Source organism: Drosophila navojoa, chromosome X (assembly GCF_054131105.1).
Source record: "Drosophila navojoa isolate 15081-1374.11 chromosome X, UAZ_NAV_1.0, whole genome shotgun sequence".
NCBI classification, from domain to species: Eukaryota; Metazoa; Arthropoda; class Insecta; order Diptera; family Drosophilidae; genus Drosophila; species Drosophila navojoa.
The window spans coordinates 26,485-51,111 of NC_142895.1; the positions used below are offsets into that span (position 1 = coordinate 26,485).

Sequence of the window (24,627 nt, forward strand, 5' to 3'; positions counted from 1 at the left end):
TTTTGCAGTCGGTCTATTTATTTTATTATTATTTTATATATATATTCTTTTTTTTCTTTTATTTACTTATTTATTAATTTTTCCTTTCTTTCTTTATTTATTTAGTTTATTTTCATTTATTTATTTATAATTTTTGTTTATTTTTATTAAGTTTTTCTTTTTTTTTTGCATTATTATTTTTTTTCTTTTATTTATTTCTTTTTTTTGCAGTCGGTCTATTTATTTTATTATTATTTTATATATATATTCTTTTTTTTCTTTTATTTACTTATTTATTAATTTTTCCTTTCTTTCTTTATTTATTTAGTTTATTTTCATTTATTTATTTATAATTTTTGTTTATTTTTATTAAGTTTTTCTTTTTTTTTTGCATTATTATTTTTTTTCTTTTATTTATTTCTTTTTTTTGCAGTCGGTCTATTTATTTTATTATTATTTTATATATATATTCTTTTTTTTCTTTTATTTACTTATTTATTAATTTTTCCTTTCTTTCTTTATTTATTTAGTTTATTTTCATTTATTTATTTATAATTTTTGTTTATTTTTATTAAGTTTTTCTTTTTTTTTTGCATTATTATTTTTTTTCTTTTATTTATTTCTTTTTTTTGCAGTCGGTCTATTTATTTTATTATTATTTTATATATATATTCTTTTTTTTCTTTTATTTACTTATTTATTAATTTTTCCTTTCTTTCTTTATTTATTTAGTTTATTTTCATTTATTTATTTATAATTTTTGTTTATTTTTATTAAGTTTTTCTTTTTTTTTTGCATTATTATTTTTTTTCTTTTATTTATTTCTTTTTTTTGCAGTCGGTCTATTTATTTTATTATTATTTTATATATATATTCTTTTTTTTCTTTTATTTACTTATTTATTAATTTTTCCTTTCTTTCTTTATTTATTTAGTTTATTTTCATTTATTTATTTATAATTTTTGTTTATTTTTATTAAGTTTTTCTTTTTTTTTTGCATTATTATTTTTTTTCTTTTATTTATTTCTTTTTTTTGCAGTCGGTCTATTTATTTTATTATTATTTTATATATATATTCTTTTTTTTCTTTTATTTACTTATTTATTAATTTTTCCTTTCTTTCTTTATTTATTTAGTTTATTTTCATTTATTATTTATAATTTTTGTTTATTTTTATTAAGTTTTTCTTTTTTTTTTGCATTATTATTTTTTTTCTTTTATTTATTTCTTTTTTTTGCAGTCGGTCTATTTATTTTATTATTATTTTATATATATATTCTTTTTTTTCTTTTATTTACTTATTTATTAATTTTTCCTTTCTTTCTTTATTTATTTAGTTTATTTTCATTTATTTATTTATAATTTTTGTTTATTTTTATTAAGTTTTTCTTTTTTTTTTGCATTATTATTTTTTTTCTTTTATTTATTTCTTTTTTTTGCAGTCGGTCTATTTATTTTATTATTATTTTATATATATATTCTTTTTTTTCTTTTATTTACTTATTTATTAATTTTTCCTTTCTTTCTTTATTTATTTAGTTTATTTTCATTTATTTATTTATAATTTTTGTTTATTTTTATTAAGTTTTTCTTTTTTTTTTGCATTATTATTTTTTTTCTTTTATTTATTTCTTTTTTTTGCAGTCGGTCTATTTATTTTATTATTATTTTATATATATATTCTTTTTTTTCTTTTATTTACTTATTTATTAATTTTTCCTTTCTTTCTTTATTTATTTAGTTTATTTTCATTTATTTATTTATAATTTTTGTTTATTTTTATTAAGTTTTTCTTTTTTTTTTGCATTATTATTTTTTTTCTTTTATTTATTTCTTTTTTTTGCAGTCGGTCTATTTATTTTATTATTATTTTATATATATATTCTTTTTTTTCTTTTATTTACTTATTTATTAATTTTTCCTTTCTTTCTTTATTTATTTAGTTTATTTTCATTTATTTATTTATAATTTTTGTTTATTTTTATTAAGTTTTTCTTTTTTTTTTGCATTATTATTTTTTTCTTTTATTTATTTCTTTTTTTTGCAGTCGGTCTATTTATTTTATTATTATTTTATATATATATTCTTTTTTTTCTTTTATTTACTTATTTATTAATTTTTCCTTTCTTTCTTTATTTATTTAGTTTATTTTCATTTATTTATTTATAATTTTTGTTTATTTTTATTAAGTTTTTCTTTTTTTTTTGCATTATTATTTTTTTTCTTTTATTTATTTCTTTTTTTTGCAGTCGGTCTATTTATTTTATTATTATTTTATATATATATTCTTTTTTTTCTTTTATTTACTTATTTATTAATTTTTCCTTTCTTTCTTTATTTATTTAGTTTATTTTCATTTATTTATTTATAATTTTTGTTTATTTTTATTAAGTTTTTCTTTTTTTTTTGCATTATTATTTTTTTTCTTTTATTTATTTCTTTTTTTTGCAGTCGGTCTATTTATTTTATTATTATTTTATATATATATTCTTTTTTTTCTTTTATTTACTTATTTATTAATTTTTCCTTTCTTTCTTTATTTATTTAGTTTATTTTCATTTATTTATTTATAATTTTTGTTTATTTTTATTAAGTTTTTCTTTTTTTTTTGCATTATTATTTTTTTTCTTTTATTTATTTCTTTTTTTTGCAGTCGGTCTATTTATTTTATTATTATTTTATATATATATTCTTTTTTTTTCTTTTATTTACTTATTTATTAATTTTTCCTTTCTTTCTTTATTTATTTAGTTTATTTTCATTTATTTATTTATAATTTTTGTTTATTTTTATTAAGTTTTTCTTTTTTTTTTTGCATTATTATTTTTTTTCTTTTATTTATTTCTTTTTTTTGCAGTCGGTCTATTTATTTTATTATTATTTTATATATATATTCTTTTTTTTCTTTTATTTACTTATTTATTAATTTTTCCTTTCTTTCTTTATTTATTTAGTTTATTTTCATTTATTTATTTATAATTTTTGTTTATTTTTATTAAGTTTTTCTTTTTTTTTTTGCATTATTATTTTTTTTCTTTTATTTATTTCTTTTTTTTGCAGTCGGTCTATTTATTTTATTATTATTTTATATATATATTCTTTTTTTTCTTTTATTTACTTATTTATTAATTTTTCCTTTCTTTCTTTATTTATTTAGTTTATTTTCATTTATTTATTTATAATTTTTGTTTATTTTTATTAAGTTTTTCTTTTTTTTTTGCATTATTATTTTTTTTCTTTTATTTATTTCTTTTTTTTGCAGTCGGTCTATTTATTTTATTATTATTTTATATATATATTCTTTTTTTTCTTTTATTTACTTATTTATTAATTTTTCCTTTCTTTCTTTATTTATTTAGTTTATTTTCATTTATTTATTTATAATTTTTGTTTATTTTTATTAAGTTTTTCTTTTTTTTTTGCATTATTATTTTTTTTCTTTTATTTATTTCTTTTTTTTGCAGTCGGTCTATTTATTTTATTATTATTTTATATATATATTCTTTTTTTTCTTTTATTTACTTATTTATTAATTTTTCCTTTCTTTCTTTATTTATTTAGTTTATTTTCATTTATTTATTTATAATTTTTGTTTATTTTTATTAAGTTTTTCTTTTTTTTTTGCATTATTATTTTTTTTCTTTTATTTATTTCTTTTTTTTGCAGTCGGTCTATTTATTTTATTATTATTTTATATATATATTCTTTTTTTTCTTTTATTTACTTATTTATTAATTTTTCCTTTCTTTCTTTATTTATTTAGTTTATTTTCATTTATTTATTTATAATTTTTGTTTATTTTTATTAAGTTTTTCTTTTTTTTTTGCATTATTATTTTTTTTCTTTTATTTATTTCTTTTTTTTGCAGTCGGTCTATTTATTTTATTATTATTTTATATATATATTCTTTTTTTTCTTTTATTTACTTATTTATTAATTTTTCCTTTCTTTCTTTATTTATTTAGTTTATTTTCATTTATTTATTTATAATTTTTGTTTATTTTTATTAAGTTTTTCTTTTTTTTTTTGCATTATTATTTTTTTTCTTTTATTTATTTCTTTTTTTTGCAGTCGGTCTATTTATTTTATTATTATTTTATATATATATTCTTTTTTTTCTTTTATTTACTTATTTATTAATTTTTCCTTTCTTTCTTTATTTATTTAGTTTATTTTCATTTATTTATTTATAATTTTTGTTTATTTTTATTAAGTTTTTCTTTTTTTTTTTGCATTATTATTTTTTTTCTTTTATTTATTTCTTTTTTTTGCAGTCGGTCTATTTATTTTATTATTATTTTATATATATATTCTTTTTTTTCTTTTATTAACTTATTTATTAATCTAACATTAACGTGAATATAAAATATGTTTTAATTATACTATTATGTTCAAAAGAGTCTTGAATTATCATTGTCAAGTCATTGAAAATCAATTTAAAACAAATGAATTTAACTAAGAAAATTATGTTTTTAAGCCTAGCTGTCATTTTGGCTTAATTTTTCTTAAATTTAGCTTCTTTTAACTTTTTTTTTTTTTGCAAATCTGGCTCTATTTGCTCGAAAAATTATGACAGCACTGCTCACAACGCACAGTTCTTGTTGTGCAGTATTTTCACTGCTCGAACCTCCAGCGACCAAGCCGAGCACATACGTATTGTAACTTACAATTTGTAAGGAGCCCATTCACTTGCGAACATGTTCGCCGAACATTTTGTGTTCGTCGAATGTTTGCATGTGGATGGTGGTGTTCATACGAACATGTTCGACCATGGATTGGGATGTTCGCACGAACATCATTTGAAAAAAATTATCGTGATATTAACACGTGCAAAATGAACAAAGAATTTGTAGAGGAATTTATAGAATTTTTTTTCAAATGATGTTCGTGTGAACATGCCAATCCATTGTCGAACATGTTCGCACGAACACGTGTAAAATAGAAACATTTCTATTCTTCGCGAGCACGGTCGGCGAACAAAATGTTCGTGCATCCGCATGCAAACATGTTCCATTAGAGCAACGATTTTATTTTGCTCGTCAGACATGTTTTTCTCTCGAAAAATATTATAAAATGATGTTCGACGAACAATGTTTGCCCAATTGGTGGGCAACAGTGTTGCCAGATTAGGTATTAAATAGTATTTCTAGCTATTTTAAAATACTAAATGCTATATAAATTTTGAAAATACTCTTAGCTATAAATCTAGCTATTTAACTAAAGAATATGTTTAATTTCATTTTAATATTTAAAGAAAAAACTTTTCAACCAAGTCCCAAACTGTACTTAATGTGCGATACCACCACCACTACTTATCGTATACTTATACTTACATAAATCATCACAAGTGGTTCATTTACACCATCACCAATCGCGCATTTCTCTGCATTAATTGTGTGAAAGAGTGTATTACGAAATGGAGAAAAAACTATAAGCAAAAATTTCATGATTCGCGGACAAAAATCACTGGCTTTAAAAATTGGATAAGAAATGACGAGTTGGACAACACGCGGCCATATTACATATACGGCAAATGCAGTGTTTTTTCCTAATTACATGATATTTAAATGCATAAAGAGAGTTCAGCTAGTTTATAAGATATTTTTAAAAATTTTTAGCTATTCTTAGAGGCGATTTTGCTATTTTGATGTCTCAAAACCTGGCAGCACTGGTGGCAAACTGTGTTCGGCGAAAATGTTCGCAAAATGATGGGCCCCTATAGTGGTCCACCAACTTAACAGTTTCCAGCTCTAAAAAAGTTTGTTCTCCATGTCTAGTCTATGTGTTCTCTGGTTAGTGCTATTTATTGGCTAGTGGTGTTTTCCATCTGCTATCAGACACTTGCAATTTATTGAACAACAATATAATAACAAACATTGAAATCTAAATCAGTATACTAGAAACATCCATAAAAAATTAATTTGTGACGTCACATTACAAAGAGAGTGAAAATTGTGAACTAATCCGTAGCTCTCGTACCTGTGATAAATTATAACGTGGTGAATTCAAATTCAAATAAGTTTAGAAATTCCACTGTATTATAACAAAATACATACATACATATATTTTGATATATTTTGCAAAAATCAAGTCTCTATACTTATGTATATGTATATTCAAATTAGCAGGCCTACAATGATATGAAACGACTTGCTCGACCTAAAACAATTCTGACTTTTGTTTTGGGTAAATTTTATTTTATTTTTCAATTTCTGTTTAATAATACATTCATTAGTAACCCATTTGCTTGATTTTATGTTTCATTATCTGAGAGGAATCGCAAAATTAAATGGATTCAAGCTAATATGAATTGTATCGAAATACAGGTCATACATATGTACATATGTATGTATTTGTAATCGCCTCTCAGTCACTGTCTGCCTCTTAATGTGGTCAACTCATTTCCTTAGCAAATAAGTACTGGTAACTGGTAACAGCCACTGGCATCGAAGCCTATTATATAAACATATTTTTTATTCATTAGCTTGCGCATTTAGCTAATTTTGTTCACAATTTAGTAGTGATACATGTTAATCCCAACCAAAATTATCGCTTCTGCTGTTACCATATGTACGCTCACGACATCTGCTCGATACTTAGCTATCGATAACAGCAATGGAAACATCGCACAGTACAACCAGCAAATCATCGTATACAAAATTAAATCGATAGCATGATATGTCTTAGACATCCCTGCGTGCGTTTTATATCATCATAAAAACTAAAACAAAATGTCTTAATTGAATTGAAGTCGGTCTTGTTCTTTGAAAGCTAGCAAGCGGTTACCTTACAAAGTAAATAATTAAAGACTCCCATAAGTATAGTGCGGTGCACTCTGCGACAAATACAAACGAGTTACGCAGATAGTGGTTAAGGTGTGTGCAATTTTTTGTCATCTTTTTGTGGAGTGCAATTTCTATTAAAATGGGAAAAATAAAGAGCAAAAGTGACGTAAAAATCAATAATTAGAGCTTCGACAAAATACCAAGTAAGGTAGGCAATAGCAACAGAAAAAATGTAACTTCTTCACATACAACCATATATCAATATAAATATACATATACATGCATGAACATGTACATTTCATACATACACGAACATGTGCCTATGTATGTATGTATGAACATTTGCACTCGTGAGGAAAAGCATCAACAAAAGCATTTACATGCGCGTATAAGGTAACGGCTTATATCTCGTATATATGTACACATATGCATTTATTGCTTGAAATAATATATACATATATGTAAATATATATAGCTTCGTTTTTTCAATACTGTATTAATTTAAAATGGTTGTAATTATATATCAATGCAAGTTGATGCCGTTCTGAATAAAGTATGTTTGCATATGTATATTTATAAATCATCGCTAGCTTATTGAAAAATATGAATTATTATCGGGATATGGTGATAAATTAAACAGGTTATCAAAAGTAGTTAGTTGTTATGAGACTGTCGACTATTTCCCGAAGAAAAATAGGACCAAAACATATATACAAATGTATGTAAGTGTATACATAAGTGGATATGTCTATCGACCTGCTTGCGGCTACGTACTCTTCTAATAGTGAAGACTTCCGCATAATGGAGCTGTGCCAGTGTGTCTCTCTCCACGTGAGCTTGTGAGAGGCAATGTTGCCGTTCTCTTTTTCGTGCGCTACCCTTCAAATTTTCGCTGTGCTCTTTACGCATTGAAGTTATGTATGAATGCATATATGTAACTACATACTTACATGCGGGTATGTATGTATGTGGTGCACCCAAATACGCAAATCGAAAGCCCTTTTACTTAGTGATAGGTTTCAAATGGCATACAAGTACAAATACATATACAGATTTATGTGTATTTAAAGTAGTCTGCATACGGTCATAAACATATACATATATTATTCCAATCACATAACTATGATACACAAAAATGTCATGCACCACTAAAAAAAAAAAAAAAGTTCACACATAGATATATTTATTTTCCAACTTCTTAATACTTAGTAGCTTCATTTTAGTGTCACCTGTTTCATAAATTTACATGAGTAGTATTTCGCATAACTTAGACATGATGTGTGTACCCTAAGTACACATGTGCATATCTTAAGACAGAATATATTCACATCCTATATATAAATACATATATTAATCCACAACTCCAGAGTGGACTGTTTGCCCCTATAAAATATCAGCTTTACAACCCACATCGAATACTGAAGGTATAACAAACAAAGCACATATAAAGTTATAAAAGAAAAGTACGAGATATTTGAATTGGAAATAATTATGCTAAACAGCGCCAATAACAATTTTGTGCAGCATGTAAGTAGACACAATACGTCTTATTTATTTCATACTTTTTTACTACGCTTTTGCTATATTATTGTTCTTGTTGTTGTTGTTTTTTTTTTTTTAATTTTATTGTTGCCTGTTTTACAACATTTTAGCATTGATGCAAGTCGACTGTATATGATTTAATTCAAAAAGAAGGAAGAAGAAAACTGTTTGGGCTATGTATTTTAATATTCTTGGAATGGAATGTTGCTTGTAGATCGTTTGCATCGTTTTCTTTTGCTGACCTCAGGGCAATTTGAAAGAGAGTACCACCATACGAAATGATTTATATTTGATTTTAATTTCTTGATTTTGTGACCTTTTTCGAATCAAGCAAATATAATTAGTATAAATAGTTTGAATAGCCTGCACATATATTAAAAAACACATTAGATATTCATGATATCTCCGTCTTCTCTTGTATACATATATCAATTTAATGTTCATAAAGTCCAACAAGGTGAATTGCAGCACTTAAAAAGGAAACCATAGAAGGTTCACTCACATCTAACGGGCGGTCGGTCACTTTGGGGTCTAACTTGTTGGGAAACATTAGAAACGCGTTATTGATTGGGGCATCGTGCCAAATTGTAAATGGTTGTCTATAGGTTAAGGCGCGTAGCTAACCAATAGCACTCAGTATCCCCAATAAAACAAAGCAAACATTTTTTTTTTGTAGACAGGTAAATAATTGAATTGATATTTGAGATTACATAACAATACAAGGATTAATCGATTCATTCATTATGATAAAGTTTATATTTATATCCTGAACCCATTGAAAATGGGAAATCAGGGTATATTTTTTTTGTGAGAAAGTATGTAACAGGCAGAAGGAATCATCGCAGACTCCATAAAGTATATATATTCTTGATCAGCACGACGAACTGAGTCGATATAGCCCTGTCCGTCTGTCCGTATGAACGCCGAGATCTCAGAAGATATAAGAGCAAGGGAGCTGAAATTTTGTGTGCAAACTCGTGTATACCATACGCAGTATGAGTTTGCTTTATTTTTTTGATAACTCATCCGATAACTTTTTCATCGAGAGTAATCGAAAAATGTATTTAGTTTTTTGAGCCTCATTAGAATATTATTTGACGTGGAGACTTCAGATTTATTGTGTATATACATATGATGAATACAAACATTTTGTAATCAACAGATTTTGGATACCACGCCCCCTTCGCCCCCTATTTTCAAAAAACGAATTTCAAGTACTAGAGACTTGTGCTTTGGTACATACATTTGAACATTATGATTACGTTCTGAAAGTTTCGTTAAGATTGTACGTCTAGAAATTAAATTATTAAACAAATAAATTCTCATACTATTGCCCAGTTAGCAGAGCGTGGGCGCGTAAGGGTAGATGCATATGTATATACGTGTGCGTGCATAAAAGATGTACAGAATGATAAGAATATCAGCTTGGAGGGTTCAGGGTATCTCCTAGTCGAGCAGTCTCGATTAGAGCCTTCTTACTTGTTTTTTTTTTTTTTTTTTTTTTTTAATTTAAAAAAAAGTGGAGAAAAAATCTGTTATGATCCAACATGCGTTAGATACAACTACACTGTGTTTATTTTAATCAGTTATAATTAATCAAGTGTTGGATATTAGAATTATGCAAAGTACCAGACTGAAAAGTGTATAGAAATATTTGTCTGACTATTGATAATTGAATGATATACTCTCATTTGGTATCTATTTAGACATATATATAGTAATTTCTACGATCTCGAATCGCTTATATTTTTATATATGGTTTGCAATCTTAAGGATCATTTTTCGCTTAGTATATGTGTTATTAAGGAGCTCTATCTATGTGGTAATCACTTTCAGCTCGAGAGCCAATTATTTTTAAATTTTATTTCTGTTTTTAAAACACGGTTTTACATTGTGCTCTTACATAACTTACCGACCCTGCGTTCGATTTGCGTGCAGCGCCCTCAAGCTTGTCAATATGTTCAACACAGCCCACTGGTATGGCGCATGCTCTCTTGACAATATGTGAAATCCATTTGCAAAAGATGCAAAAGGCAGGTGCTACCGTGCATTTGTTGTCTAATTTAGTAAAAACTTATTGTTAAAACATTTAGAAGGACAGGCGGCTGTCGCTTGTCTGGCAGCTGACACTCGGTGTACAGGTGCACCGATGTGCATTTGAAAAGCATCGCAGCATAACGTAAAATTTAATGCGAATTTTCTGTCCGTTGCCTTCATTACGTGCTAGCCCTTTACTGTTTGGGGCCTCTATTCAGCTGTTCCTCTGCTCGATTGTCTACGTACATGTAACGTTGTATATCTCTTCATATACATACATATATATTTCTCGAGATCTCGATTCCCATAAATAGAGTTTGTAATGAAATATAGGCTACTTCGTAATATAGACTAATACATTTGAGCATAAAATAATGTTTTGAAATATATAATTATAAATATGGATGTGCAGAGGGAAATTATAAATGGAATCCAAAATGAAAGGAACAAAATGTTTCGGTGAAAACTCAAGAAGAAACTTTTGTAGGCCATCCCTCCAAATGGTGGTTTGCTATACACGGGGCTTTCTGCACACTAGAAATTAATGAATATATATTTTTGTTGGCACTTTTAATGTTTTATCAACCACAAAGAATCAGCAGAATTACCATAGGGCTTACCTAAAGTGCAAGTGCAGTTGAGAATAGTTCGCTTTAAATGAGTAAATGTATAAATACTTCTCAAAAAATTGGCTTGTCTTTCAGTGGGTTCTTTGCTGCAATTTAATTTAATTGTAGCCAGTTGAATTCTTTTGCTCAACCGCATAGCACGCGTTTCTTTACCTCGCTTCGTTGTCCTGCCTCTTATTCTTGTTTTTGCTTTTTACATTGCTGAAAGACAATGTATCCTGTATGCTATAATCCTAGGCGAATGTGTTATAAATCGCATTACCGTGCAATGCATGTCGAGCGATCTGCTATTTGCTATCAACGGCAGCAGCTGTATGCAGACTCATGGCACTTGTCGAAAAAACAGCGTTTCTTCTTAAAGGGAACTTTTGTTCTGCCCCCACTCTCCCATTGCAAAGTGAGCTAATGAATATACAAAATAAGTATATAATTTAAAAAAGAGAAAAAAAAAAACAAAATATACAAAAATATTTGTATGTATTTCATTTCCTTTGTAATTATCTTGAGAACATATCAATTATAGCGCTTAACAAATATTGAATCTTATAGCTTTGGAATATCTATATAACTGATGCGTTTTCCAGATAATTACAAAAGACCAAGGAACCTCCTGGTCTTTTCTGAAGAAATGTACATATAATATGTATATATTGAATATAAAAGGAGTTTCAAGTTGTCCAGTCCACTCTGGCAGATGCTGTTTATGTATTCAACGTCGACGGTTACACGATATCTGCCGAGTATTCCCGACAATAGCACTTATGTAATGGTTGTCTGTCTGTATGTAGAAAATTAACTGAAAGGATACAAGTTTGATTGTGTAATTGTCAATGTTGTATTGTAATGCTTGATGTTTTTTATAATGATACATAGTATTGCAAACTAGCATTTGTCGAAATGAGAGTCTTAAAATATGTTCCTTTTCAACCCTACATCTAAAAAGGCACAGGTGATATCTACATCAACAGAGGGAAACATGAACGGCTATAATCGAAAGTCTCCTCAAAAACGGCGTTATGATATGCCAAAATATGCGGGTAAGTTCCAAAATATAAAAAACAAATTATATAAAGAATTTATAAAAATAGCCAACATTTTTCGAGTAAGTGAATGAAAGCATAATTTAATATATGTGTATCTGTTTCTAGTGCCACCAAAAAAGAAGTCAGGCAAGGAACGTGTACCACAACCGAAAAATACAGTAGCGATGCTTAACGAATTGCGGCATGGACTGATATACAAATTAGAGTCACAGACTGGTCCGGTGCATGCGCCGCTATTTACGATCTCCGTTGAGGTTAGTGCACAATGTCAACAGTTAAGTTGCTCATATACAATTGTATATTTGTTCAAAGTAATCGCAAAGATTAGGTCACTTCAGAGAGATAACAATTCATACAAAAGACTAGGTTATGTATGCAAAGAGGAATATTCTTTCATCCAACACATTGAATTCTTTGAGTTAATTAAATTTAAGCTTTTGTATCCAGGACTAATTATGCCAAATGCTTAATCATTTAGTAAATACAGAGACTTGTGTAAACCTATTTCAATAAAACTATTATTTTGTTCTTCCTTGCCACAAATTTGATTCAAAAGGGTTTCTGAATATTGCATATGTAATGGCGATGTTACCAATTGTCTACCATCAAACTTAAAAAAGACAAACAGAAAAGCACGTAAGCAAGTGCTTACGCAGGGAAGTTTACTTTTATATTAATAGAGGAAAACAGCAAATAATAACGAAATACCGTGATAGAAAAATATTAATCTAGATAGAAAATAATGATATTCAAAAATTTGTGAAACTCAAAGCCACTATGCATTATGTGATTGTTTTGAAAGACCATAGACAAAGAATACAATAATAAACTATATAAGACATGAAGGCAGTAATACATGTACATGGACATGCATGTGCATATTTATGTATGGTAAAAATCATGCTAAAAATAGTTTACCAATTTTTTAGCCGACGAAGCTTTTACTTTAGTAAATTAGTCATTAATATTTAAATTAAAATTAAATGATTATCGGAAGATTGATGGATTCGGGGCATTTCTTAGTTGATCAATGCTGATTACACCACTCTTACTTGTTATATTTAACTTTGAAACATATTTTAATGCTATAACTTGGTTTAATCCCTTGATTCATTTCAGGTTGATGGACAGAAGTATATGGGACAAGGGCGTAGTAAAAAGGTAGCGCGTATCGAGGCTGCAGCCACAGCGTTGCGCAGTTTTATACAGTTTAAAGATGGCGCAGTCTTGTCTCCCTTGAAGCCAGCAGGCAACTTGGATTTTACAAGTGACGAACATCTAGAAAATGGTATTGAAAACGTGTCCAAAGCAGAATTAGTCGAACTGATTTACACGTTGATGTTGCCTGAAAAGAAATCCAACCTTACCTCGCTTGAACAATCCACGTTGCGTCCACAAATATTTTGCATGAGCCACAGCAAGTACTAGTATTTTATTTGTTTTATTTTATTTTTTTCTAATTTTTTTTGCGTACGTTTATTTATATTTATTTTGTAATTTAAACATATTTTGTAGTCCTCGATTTCCATTTGCGATTTTATGCTCAGTGGCTTTACTACACGTTTATATGTATGTGTTTTCGTTATTTTTAATATTGGAAGAGTTATATTGAAGATCTTGATTTGTTAACTTTTAAGAAAGATTTCAATTTGGAACTATACTATTTATGCTTATTTTTTTGTGACCTTACGCATGATATTTTACGAAAGGTTAGCGCAGTATAGTATTTAAAAAGCGAAATTTGATTACTGTTCATATTCCATTTTATTTAAAATTGAAAACTATGCATTATTAATGTGAGGATTAAAGTACATTCTTAAGGCTTACAACTATCTTTATGTTATAAAATATCAAAAAAAAAAAAATAAAAAAAAAATAATAATAATAAAAAAAACTTCTCCAAACCTATATTAATCATACCGACAAATTTTAGGACCTAATCGCGATAATTTGATTACATTTTATTAAAAGCAAATACCAATCCCCATTAGTTACCTTCTCTGTTATTTTAAGTTTAGGTATTTAATAACTTAGGTCTTCTGATCCATGACTACTTCCAATAATACAAAGAGATCTTTTATTTCAATCTTTAGATGCCACAAAGAGTACGATTGCCGTAGATGGCCAGAAAAAAGTACCAGATAAAGGCCCCGTTATGTTGTTGTACGAATTATTTAACGATGTTAATTTTGAATGCATGAACATTGATGGCGCTCAAAACAACTGTCGTTTTAAAATGACGGTCACTATAAATGATAAAAAGTTCGATGGCACAGGTAAGTATTGTATAGTGCTTTATTTGCTATTATTATTATATTATATATTATTATATAAACTAACTCTATGTAGGGCCCTCCAAGAAATTGGCAAAGAATGCTGCCGCGAAGGCCGCACTCGCCTCCCTGTGCAATATATCTTACAGTCCGATGATGGCACCACAGAAAAATGCACCATTACCCATTGACGAGAAGTCATCGTCGATGGAATTACCACAAATACATGCGGATACCATCGGACGGTTGGTATTGGAAAAATTCATGGAAGTAATTAAGGGCCAGGAGGCGTACTCTCGGCGAAAAGTTCTGGCAGGCATAGTCATGACAGAAAATATGAATTTCTGCGAAGCTAAAGTACGAGTACAATATAACTATATTATTATTTATGATTAAATGAGTGTATTAATAGGTAATCTCAGTTTCAACTGGAACAAAATGTGTTAGCGGCGAACACATGAGCGTAAATGGGGCGGTGCTTAACGACTCGCATGCTGAGATAGTGTCCAGGCGTTGTCTTCTAAAATACTTGTATGCTCAACTTGATCTTCAGTGTAATCAGGGTATGTTTAAACTTGTTTTAAAGTTTTTCTTGTTCTAAGTTATTCTAAAGCATACTAAATATATTTACATAACGACGCATGCAATTAAATAAATGTGTTTTACTTGTTTTAAATAAGTAGATTATCTGGTATTTCGACAACGTTTATAGAACAAAAAAAGTTTTGAATATTGGTTACATACATACATACGAAAATGGATTTACATTCACGGTGTTCAAGCTACATATATATACATTTGAATTAAAAAGTAAATTTTAAGGAGTAGGTATTTTTCCGTATTCATTTTGTTTTGTTCATTTACCACATTTAAATATATATCGGCCAATAAATAAGAATTACTAAAATCAATAAATAAAGAGCATTCAGAATTCAGGCTCATATATACCAAATTAAATTTATGTTTTATACAAAAATATAGAGCAATTTCTCATGATAGACTTAGTTACATATATTATTAATTACTTCAAATATCGGTTAGTAATACTATTTTTATATGTGTAAATATGTTAAACGTGGAAGCCTATTGACAGAAATGTATTTTGTATTACATTATCATATAAATACATATCAGTTTAGGCAGCAAAACAACTTTGCTTATATATATATATATATATATATATATATATATATATATATATATATATATATATATATATATATATATATATATATATATATATATATATATATATATTTATATATATGTATACATGCAACATGTATTTATTTTGTATAACATATTTGTGTATTCTAAGTAAGCATACACAATCACAACGCCTAACTTTGATTTATATACATTTGATTATTCTAATTTCATTTTTTTTTCTAATATATAGCAACAGCATATCAGTCGATTTTCGTGAGGAATACAGACGGGCAATACCCTTATAAACTAAAATCCGGGGTACATTTCCATTTGTATATAAATACAGCACCATGTGGGGATGCACGGATATTTAGTCCTCACGAAAACGACACTGGTGTTGATAAGCATCCAAATAGGTTGGTACAGCACATTTTTAAATACTACTACATATATAACAAAGCATTTTACAAAGATCTTAATTGCGACTTAAAATATGGAGTAAGCTAAACATAGTATAGTGCATCATACGTGTTAGGCGCTTTCTTGTATCCTTATTACATATCGACTATTGTGTATACGCTTGAACTTGTTTCATCGTATCAGAGTGTCTGCATGAATTCAAAATTGTTAGGACATATAAAATGGAAGAAAAGATTCGTGAGGCCCTTCGCTTAGAAGCATACCAAAACCTATATAGTAGAATTAGGAATTCGGAAAAGTTTAATTCTGTTTCTGTTCATTCTCTTGCAATTAGATGTGGGGTACTGCCTAACCGTTTCGCGACTATTGCTGTGCTGCTCACTTTCGTGTCCCGTCCAGTCTCTGTAAAAGCCATTGGCACCATGGGCATTATGATATGCACACGGTGCAAAACCATATATTTAACAAGCAAATTAAGTTTTGAACAAGGCGTGACAAAAGTATACATAGTTTCGTTTCGGTGTGGTGAATGGTCTTAAAAGCGCATTCACACGATAATATATATTTTCGCGTCAGTAACTACTACATTTACTACTGTAGATCCTCTAAACAGATATTGTGTATCGAATTTATTGTATATTGTAATAATAATATATATTTCGAGCATGTGTCACACAGCGTTCATGTATGCTTAAATTTCTTTGCCAGGCACACACACTTGTTAACCAATACAATCCAATCAAAATATATGTGTCTTAAACATTACATACATTGAGCGGATAAAGAAGTAGTGAAGATTAATTAGTTTTGCGAAATGTCTTAAGCAAACTGTAGACATGTTTAATACTAATAGTCCGATACAAGCTATTATGCGATAAATACAAAATACACATCGGGAAAACCTAATATACGTGGTATAATATAAGTATTGTCTAGGATAGGTATGTTTACTGTCTTCATTGTCAAATGCTCCGACTTCATCAAATCGTACTACTGTAGGGTTAATGCCTTTTGCTTATAGGTGTTGACAGGTTAACGCTTTCGTGTACCTACACAAACTTATATGTGTTTTAACGACTGACTGCATGTCGCTAAGCACTAGGTATATAAATGAAAAATTGAAAAAAGGTTGTAAATCTGATCGTGTTGTCTTGTCTGAAGAGAGAAGCATATCAGATTGTATGTAATTTGCAAAAATGTAGGACGATTTTATAATTACTATTTTTACTACCCTTTTATCATTTCTTGACTTGCCAATAATAACATGCAACTGCTTTGGGATTCTAATCGTACATGTTGCTCTTCTGCATTTCTTGGCTATCGTGGTATTACCCAAACTTTGGCAATATAACATTAATTACTACTAACGTATAGAAAAGCACGTGGACAGTTGCGTACGAAGATCGAATCAGGAGAAGGAACAATACCAGTAAAAAGCAGCGATGGCATTCAAACGTGGGATGGCGTACTACAGGCAAGTGCTTATCTATAAGGGCTTCACAAAATTGCCACAATAACATTTTGTATTTGCAGGGTCAGCGTCTATTAACAATGTCATGTTCGGATAAAATTGCTCGCTGGAACATTGTGGGTATTCAGGGCTCGCTATTGTCTGCTATTATCGAGCCAGTTTATCTGCATTCCATTGTATTAGGAAGTTTGTTGCATCCGGAACACATGTACCGCGCCGTGTGCGGACGAATTGAAAAGTCTATACAGGGTCTACCACCCCCGTATCATTTAAATAAGCCACGTCTTGCTTTAGTTACCTCTGCAGAGCCACGAAATCAAGCTAAAGCGCCGAACTTTGGCATTAATTGGACCATTGGTGACACTGAACTTGAGGTTGTCAATTCGTTAACCGGGCGAACTATTGGCGGCCAAGTATCTAGGATTACAAAACAAGCCTTCTTTGATAAATATGGATTTTTGATGAAAAACTTACCGGGTATGCCAAATCGCAAGGTCACTAAGGATTACGGAGAGACTAAGGCAGATGTCAAGGACTACCAGGTTAGTAAGTTGAGTTCATGCTCCGATAAGTAGCCACACCAACGTAATTTTGCATTGCAGACGGCTAAGCAAGAGCTGTTTTCTGCATTCAAACGAGAAGATCTTGGCAGTTGGCTGAAGAAACCAATTGAACAAGACCAGTTCGGACTTGTGGAATGACTGCACTCAGCTTTACCATTATCTGGATACATACGTATGACAGTACATTTTTTAATAAAAGACAGCAACAACGGCAAGCAATTAATAGATTTAGATAATATAGTTTATAAAAAAACTTGCGCGGCAGACTGCAATTTTAGTTTTGTTCAATCAAATGAATCCCCATTAAATTTGATTGATAACCTGCCGGTGAAGCATCGGATTAACAACGACAGACAACTAGTTTCAAATATTGGAACAATGAGAGTTTTCAGTAGAATATTTCTAGAATAGAATGTAGTTTTTATGCTGGAACTAAGTAAAGAAGTATTATGGCGTTTTACTTAAAACAATTGATTTTACATATATTGATTAATAATTGTAGCTATTGGAGGTACCATATGTAAGCTACCATGACAAGTTTTCGAAATTATAAAACGAATTTCTTTTCATCCGTCTTACTTTTCTTAGGTCCCAATATTTGGTTTTACACACACTTTTTTTGCGCAAGCGAATTAACATCATTCTTATTCAGGCCTCAAAAATAAATTATTATAATATGTATGGTGTAATGAGGCTTTTATGACAATGCAAATACCATTACAGCATTAGGCCAATGTTAAAATGTAACAACTTATGGAAAATGTCAACTACATACAAATAATTCGCATACAACTTCAATTATGTTTTATCAAACCAGCTAGTGCTGGTATTCAGGTAACCATGTATTGGTATGGTAGTATATGGTTTATTCCTGGTGTCCCCTCTATAAGTCATATAAAATATATAAAAATATAGCTTATTACTTAATTGTCGTGTGATATATGCATCCGTAATTTGCGCCTATAGTTCATCTATAGCTCGAACTTAACGTGGACACAAATTGGACATTTGCTTTCGAGCTACAGGCTAAGTATAGGTGTAAATTACTGATGAATACATGAGAAGACAATTAAGTATATATATATTATTTATTTATCATATTTTTTTTTATAACAAGTTGTAAAAATATAAATTAACAACTATATAACATGTACTGGGGTCATTGTTACTATATAACATCGAAATATACAATGATTATCCATACTTTGAAATGTCTTCGACAGCAAATGTTTATAAACCACATTTTACTGAAAATTAACACACATACAGTTGCGCTCATAAAAATAATAGCTCTGCATTGTATAGAACACTAACAACATGTTGTACCATACGTACAGTACGTACGGTACATCTGTTCATGTTTTTTTACAATAGAATGAAAAGAAGAGTATTATGTAAATCACGTTACTTTTGGTCAGAGTTAATTATCTTTTGAAAATTTTAACGAAGTGCATTGAAAAACGGCTGTTCATGGAAATAGTGGTGGATGTAAGTTAAAAAAAAAGGAAAATTTAAAAACTTGTCCACAGGAAATTTTAAATAATTCTTCTATATTTTAGTGATGAAGTTGATTGAAATTGCTAAAAATCAGAGAAAGCTTATAATGCTATTAATCCTACAATATTTATCGCCCATACACTATAGCCTAACAGTACTTTCAAAACTAAATACTAGTATTAAAAGATGTGAGTCAAGTAGTGTTATTTGAAATCTTCCGGCCAAGGAACATTCTATACAGTATACTAGAAGAATAGGTAAACACGTCGGTTTGAACAATGTGATATGACTGTTTTCCATATTTTCGCATTCCCGCGAAATGAAAATGAAAAAATAATATGGAAGATTGAGGCTATTTCATAGCCAGCTCCGTTATGAATTTTTATCCTATTGAGAACGTATGGGGCGATTAAGTTAAAATACTTAGAACCACTACTATTTTTATGATCAACTATTTTGAGAATTTCTCATTCTCAAGATCTGAAGTGCACATATTCTAAGTTTGTAACAAAAATATCGTGATTAATAACTTAATATGTTAAATTTAATATTCATTTCCATTTTCTTCTTTTTTTTTTTTTCATAATACTGATTTTATCAGTTTTGTGCAATACTTAGTGCTCAGTCGCAGTACTGTTTTTATGAATGCAGCTGTATATAATAACATCACTTATTAGTCTAAATAAGCAAAAACTGCCGTAATGTGACCCTGTTCGTACTTATATATTAAAAAATCTTCCGAATTAGTGCCATTCTGTTATAACAATTTCACAGATAGGCTAGTTTTATGTAATCTCGATTAATGTTATTGAAGCTAATGTACTTTTACTAACCGAAATAATACAACTATTTTTTGTTAGAAAAATACGTTTGAGCAAATGTAGAACATTTAGTTTTTAGAAAAGTTTGAATTGATTTTCGAGGAACCATCACACATTTTAAATTTATAATTAAAGTCAAGAGTAACTTTTAGCCGCATATGAAACAAAGGCCTTAGTCAATTGAAACCCTAAAGACTTAAGATGAATTAAGAAACATAATTACAAAATTTTACATATTATGCTAAGGTTATTTTGAAGGTATGTGGCTAAAAGTCAAATTTAGATTTGTATAAAACAACATTCGGTCTGTATTACAACTTTTCCGCTTCCATTTAAAAGGGTTTTAATAACAAAATATAGTAATTTGAATAATAAATATAAATAAGCAGTTAAATCAAATCTACAGCTTCGAATACCAAGATACTACTTCCACAATTAAAGAATGCCGTTGTTTGCGTAGAATTGTGCCTCAAAATATACAAATAAATATATTAATTTACAAATTTAAATGAATATACGTAATTTTATATATCATGCAATCTTAAACCCATTAGGACACTCGAATTCAAACTTATTCGCAAGTTAAATATTAGCACAGGCAATTGATGGGCTTTACAAGTGAATACTTAAATTGATATCCGGCTATGCTGAGCATTTGCCGCACACCTAAATACTTAGATACACATAATAATTATTTTTTTCTAAATTACTTTTGAGTATACCTTAAAATTTCACAGCAAAACTTAATTTACCTGGCACTAATTTTTATACTCGCACAGGCATATTCTAATTTAAAGGAAAGTAGGAGAATAAAAAATCATGGACTTTCAATTATATTTAGGTCAGTGCTTCCTTAGCGTACATCTAGTGTGGTATATACGACTAGTTTTCAATGGGCAAGCGATACAATAATCTATAATTCAACAATAATTCAGAGTGTCGAAGTAGAACATGCCCTTAGCAGCATTTTAACTTCTTTTATATATACATATCAATACTCTGACCAAATAATAAGTACGGACTCCGATATGTGAACATGGCACGTAGGGTTGTGTCGCCTCTTCCCGACATTATTTGAAAATTAATATTTTGTATTCTGGGCAAAAGTGGACCCCCTATCTATGCTTGCCATACAATAACGGCAATACCAATAACATAGCATGCAATACCATAAAATAGCTCAATGTTTGTTAATAAAAATTTTAAGTTGAGTTATTTTGCTTTATTATCTTAAGTTGACATAATTTGCTGATTGTACTAAACTGTACGCTTTACTGCTGTAACACCACCCAAGAGGATTGACTCAGCTTCCAATATTTACTATGACATTTTAACGTAAAAGTAATAAATAGACTCTTGACGTTTTTGAAATTATAAATTATTTACAGTAAACTCTAGTAGAAATTTAGTTTGTTTGCTTGATTTAAAAAAGCTCTCAGAATCATTTTATTCTGAAGATCTCATAACTATGAGTTCATTTAACTGGATTTATTTGGTAACAGAGAATGGCGCTAACGTAGTTCTAATCAACACATAAGATGGGACCCTTGTCACATAACACAATTTTTGTTTATTACTATCTTTGATTTATTGTGCACTGTCTTGGAATGTACAAATAAAGAAGCTTCTTTAGTTCTTCCCAGCTGTTTCATATATAAGTTGACGTTAGATTCTCATGTAGATCCATATCCAACAATAAAACAATGCTACTAAATTATGAATAGGGACAATTAATGTTGCAGAATAATAAACATACATATAATGCAAAATTTGACCTTATATAAAATACTGTGATACTAAATTTTACTAGTACTTCCAGCATAGCTGCATTTTATCCATTCTAAAATATTCTAAGTTAAAAGTTATAAAATGTGGAGCAACTAAAAATTTTTTAGAACACCCAATAATAAACCCAATTATACAAAATTTACAATAACTTGGTTAAATTAGCTTTTAAGTTAAGATTTTGCACACCAATCTATTTGAACAATTAGAAACGACCGACTGGGGTTTTATGGAATCATTTTCAAATTAGTGAGACAGATGTTCAGAGAAAAACAAAATCAAAAATATGTATGTATATTATATAAATGTCCAAAATACCCCTAAAATAGCAACTATTTGTTGGATTTGTCTTACACTTTCACACCATATTTTTTAAGTTCAGGAATGAAGTATAGTCTTAAGGTATCAAATGTGCGTGCAAGCAAGCCCTTGCATCTTCATCTTTATAATTACAAATATAATATTTTCTTGTCAAGGCAAATGTATGTATTCTATTATTAAATAATGCTAAACTTAGTGTACAATTTAAGTTTACAGATTGTTTGCTAAATTTTAGTTTTTTGGGTTACTTATATTATTAGTGCATATTCATATATTATATATAGATATATATTATTAATCATATATATAGGATTATGCACTAATAGTATTCCAGGTATATCTATAGACTTTAGAAATCAAACGATTTCCGTTAACCATTTTTTTATACTTGCATTGCAAAAATATTCTTTGTACTAGAGTAAACTAGAAACGAAACCAATAAGGTAGGGACTCACCTAAGATAGGAAATTAATTTCCAATTCTAGATTTTTATGAGTGTCATAACCCACTTGTTAAAGCCCTCACTTACCCAATACGTGCAAAGAAGTGATTGTTAAATTGGTAAGACAAAAAATAAAAAATATCCATGACGAAGTAAGTATTAATACCCTCCGTTGGTGTATGTCAGTCTGTATTTATTTTTGTTCCTGCTGTATCATTGAAAGTAGAAAGTATATTTGTTTGAAAAGAGCTTTTAAAAGTATGGCTTGACATTTTTGGCAGACTTCCCAAAGGAACATATGTATGCATTAGAGCAAGAGTGGATTTTTGTATGTTTTTAAAGAGATAATTGCTATTGATTTCCTAAAAAACGTTTGAATAGGTCTATCTACTTGTCAGATTTCGCACATAAGAAGATTTCTCGTTCAGCTAACATATAGTAAGCAGAACCTAAGATATATCCCACATAAATATATGTATTCAAACCCTTTATCTAAAGAGAGGAGCAATATATTAAAAATATATTAAATAAAACGCGAATAAAAAACGCATAAAAAGGCAGTTTACACTTAATAGCTCTAAAGTTCTATTTCAATTAATTGCAAATTTCAAAGTTTGACTCGCTTTTTAATTTGAAAAACTAATAAATAAATAAATATATATATATATATATATATATATATATATATATATTTATATATATATATATATATATATATATATATATATATATATATATATATATATATATATATAAATTGTTGCACATTGTTACGAAGGTTTGGCACATGCCAATTTACATATGTATTACTAAAATGCATTGTATACCTATTATATAGGTGCTTATTTATGAATAATGTAACCGATAATATACGAAAATGGGCAATTCTTAGAGTTTCATCTAATACCAATTTATCCAATATAAGGGATAAAAAAAAAGAAAATAAAAAAATAATGAAAACTTTTTTAGAGTTCCATATTATATTAAATACTTGATTTTCTTCTCTATATCTCTTTCCTTTGCTTGTTTTGTGAATAGACTTATAGTATTCCCAATTGTCATTTGTCAATAAGAAAATTAAACCTTAACTTAAAAAAAAAAAGAATTTGTCTAGCGAAGCCTTCTTACAACATATTTTAGCCGGTAGCTCTTTTAAAGGAAAAATAAATATATGCCATAATAGAAAATGTATCTTATGAAAGATAAAGTCTTTTCTTGCAATGTAATTTGCTGTAGAGTCGAAGGAAACCTTTCTAGTTTATAGTAAAAGCAACCAATATTGTGAAAGGTCAACAGATTTATTTCTTTATTGTTTAATGAATTCCGAGAAAGGATCATAATACTTAAAATACGAATGGCCGGAGCTTGTGGAACGCGAAACACGAATCGACGAATATAATTTATAAAAAAAATAAACAAATTAATTATATATCATTAAAAAAAAAAATTTAAATATAAATATATATTGTGTTCTCAAACTCACACGTATATATATATATATATATATATATATATATATATATATATATATATTTAGATCATAATACAATGTTATGGAATAATTATTTTTATTTGCTACAGTTAGGAAACAATATTCAAAGTATACAAGTATTATTGTAATCTTAAAAAAAAAATGTAAACTGTATACAATTAAATGCTTTATTTACTATAGAGCTAAAAAAATGTTTTTTTAAGCTCTCTTAATATAAAATGGCTGAATGGCCCAATTCATGCGATCGTGCCGATCTTAGGGACAGTACCAATTGGCGTCGCCAAAAAATGGCTTAAACTACTTCATGCATCAACATACTAATCATGCTCCGACATACTAATAATGTGAAACCTTCACAAATAATTTAAAAAGCAGAAA

General features: G+C 28.1%; 1 protein-coding gene across 7 annotated transcripts; it reads left to right on the forward strand.

Annotated features, from left to right (window-relative positions):
* The first annotated feature begins 6,637 nt into the window (after nt 1-6,637).
* On the forward strand, nt 6,638-22,475 carry Adar (Adenosine deaminase acting on RNA). Of its 7 annotated transcripts, none has more exons than XM_089265150.1 (12): nt 6,638-6,972; nt 8,132-8,291; nt 11,916-12,009; nt 12,121-12,269; nt 13,135-13,432; nt 14,109-14,291; nt 14,365-14,645; nt 14,701-14,851; nt 15,688-15,853; nt 17,232-17,331; nt 17,391-17,870; nt 17,931-22,475. In XM_089265150.1, exons 2-12 carry the CDS (start codon nt 8,256-8,258, stop codon nt 18,027-18,029), a joined length of 2,037 nt encoding a protein of 678 aa, XP_089121276.1. In that variant the 5' UTR covers nt 6,638-6,972; nt 8,132-8,255; the 3' UTR covers nt 18,030-22,475. The 7 variants fall into 7 exon arrangements, with proteins under 7 accessions (XP_089121276.1, XP_089121282.1, XP_089121277.1 ...); XM_089265156.1 differs by having other exon boundaries at nt 13,135-13,303; XM_089265151.1 differs by having other exon boundaries at nt 6,638-6,967.
* Nucleotides 22,476-24,627: the final 2,152 nt, after the last annotated feature.

Bases quoted from the DNA above. Each gene is read 5' to 3' on its own strand.
- Adar (XM_089265150.1), top strand. From the start codon at position 8,256: ATGCTAAACAGCGCCAATAACAATTTTGTGCAGCAT. The intron at 8,292-11,915 runs GTAAGTAGACAC...ACATCTAAAAAG, and splicing joins ATAACAATTTTGTGCAGCAT to GCACAGGTGATATCTACATC. The intron at 12,010-12,120 runs GTAAGTTCCAAA...ATCTGTTTCTAG, and splicing joins TGATATGCCAAAATATGCGG to TGCCACCAAAAAAGAAGTCA.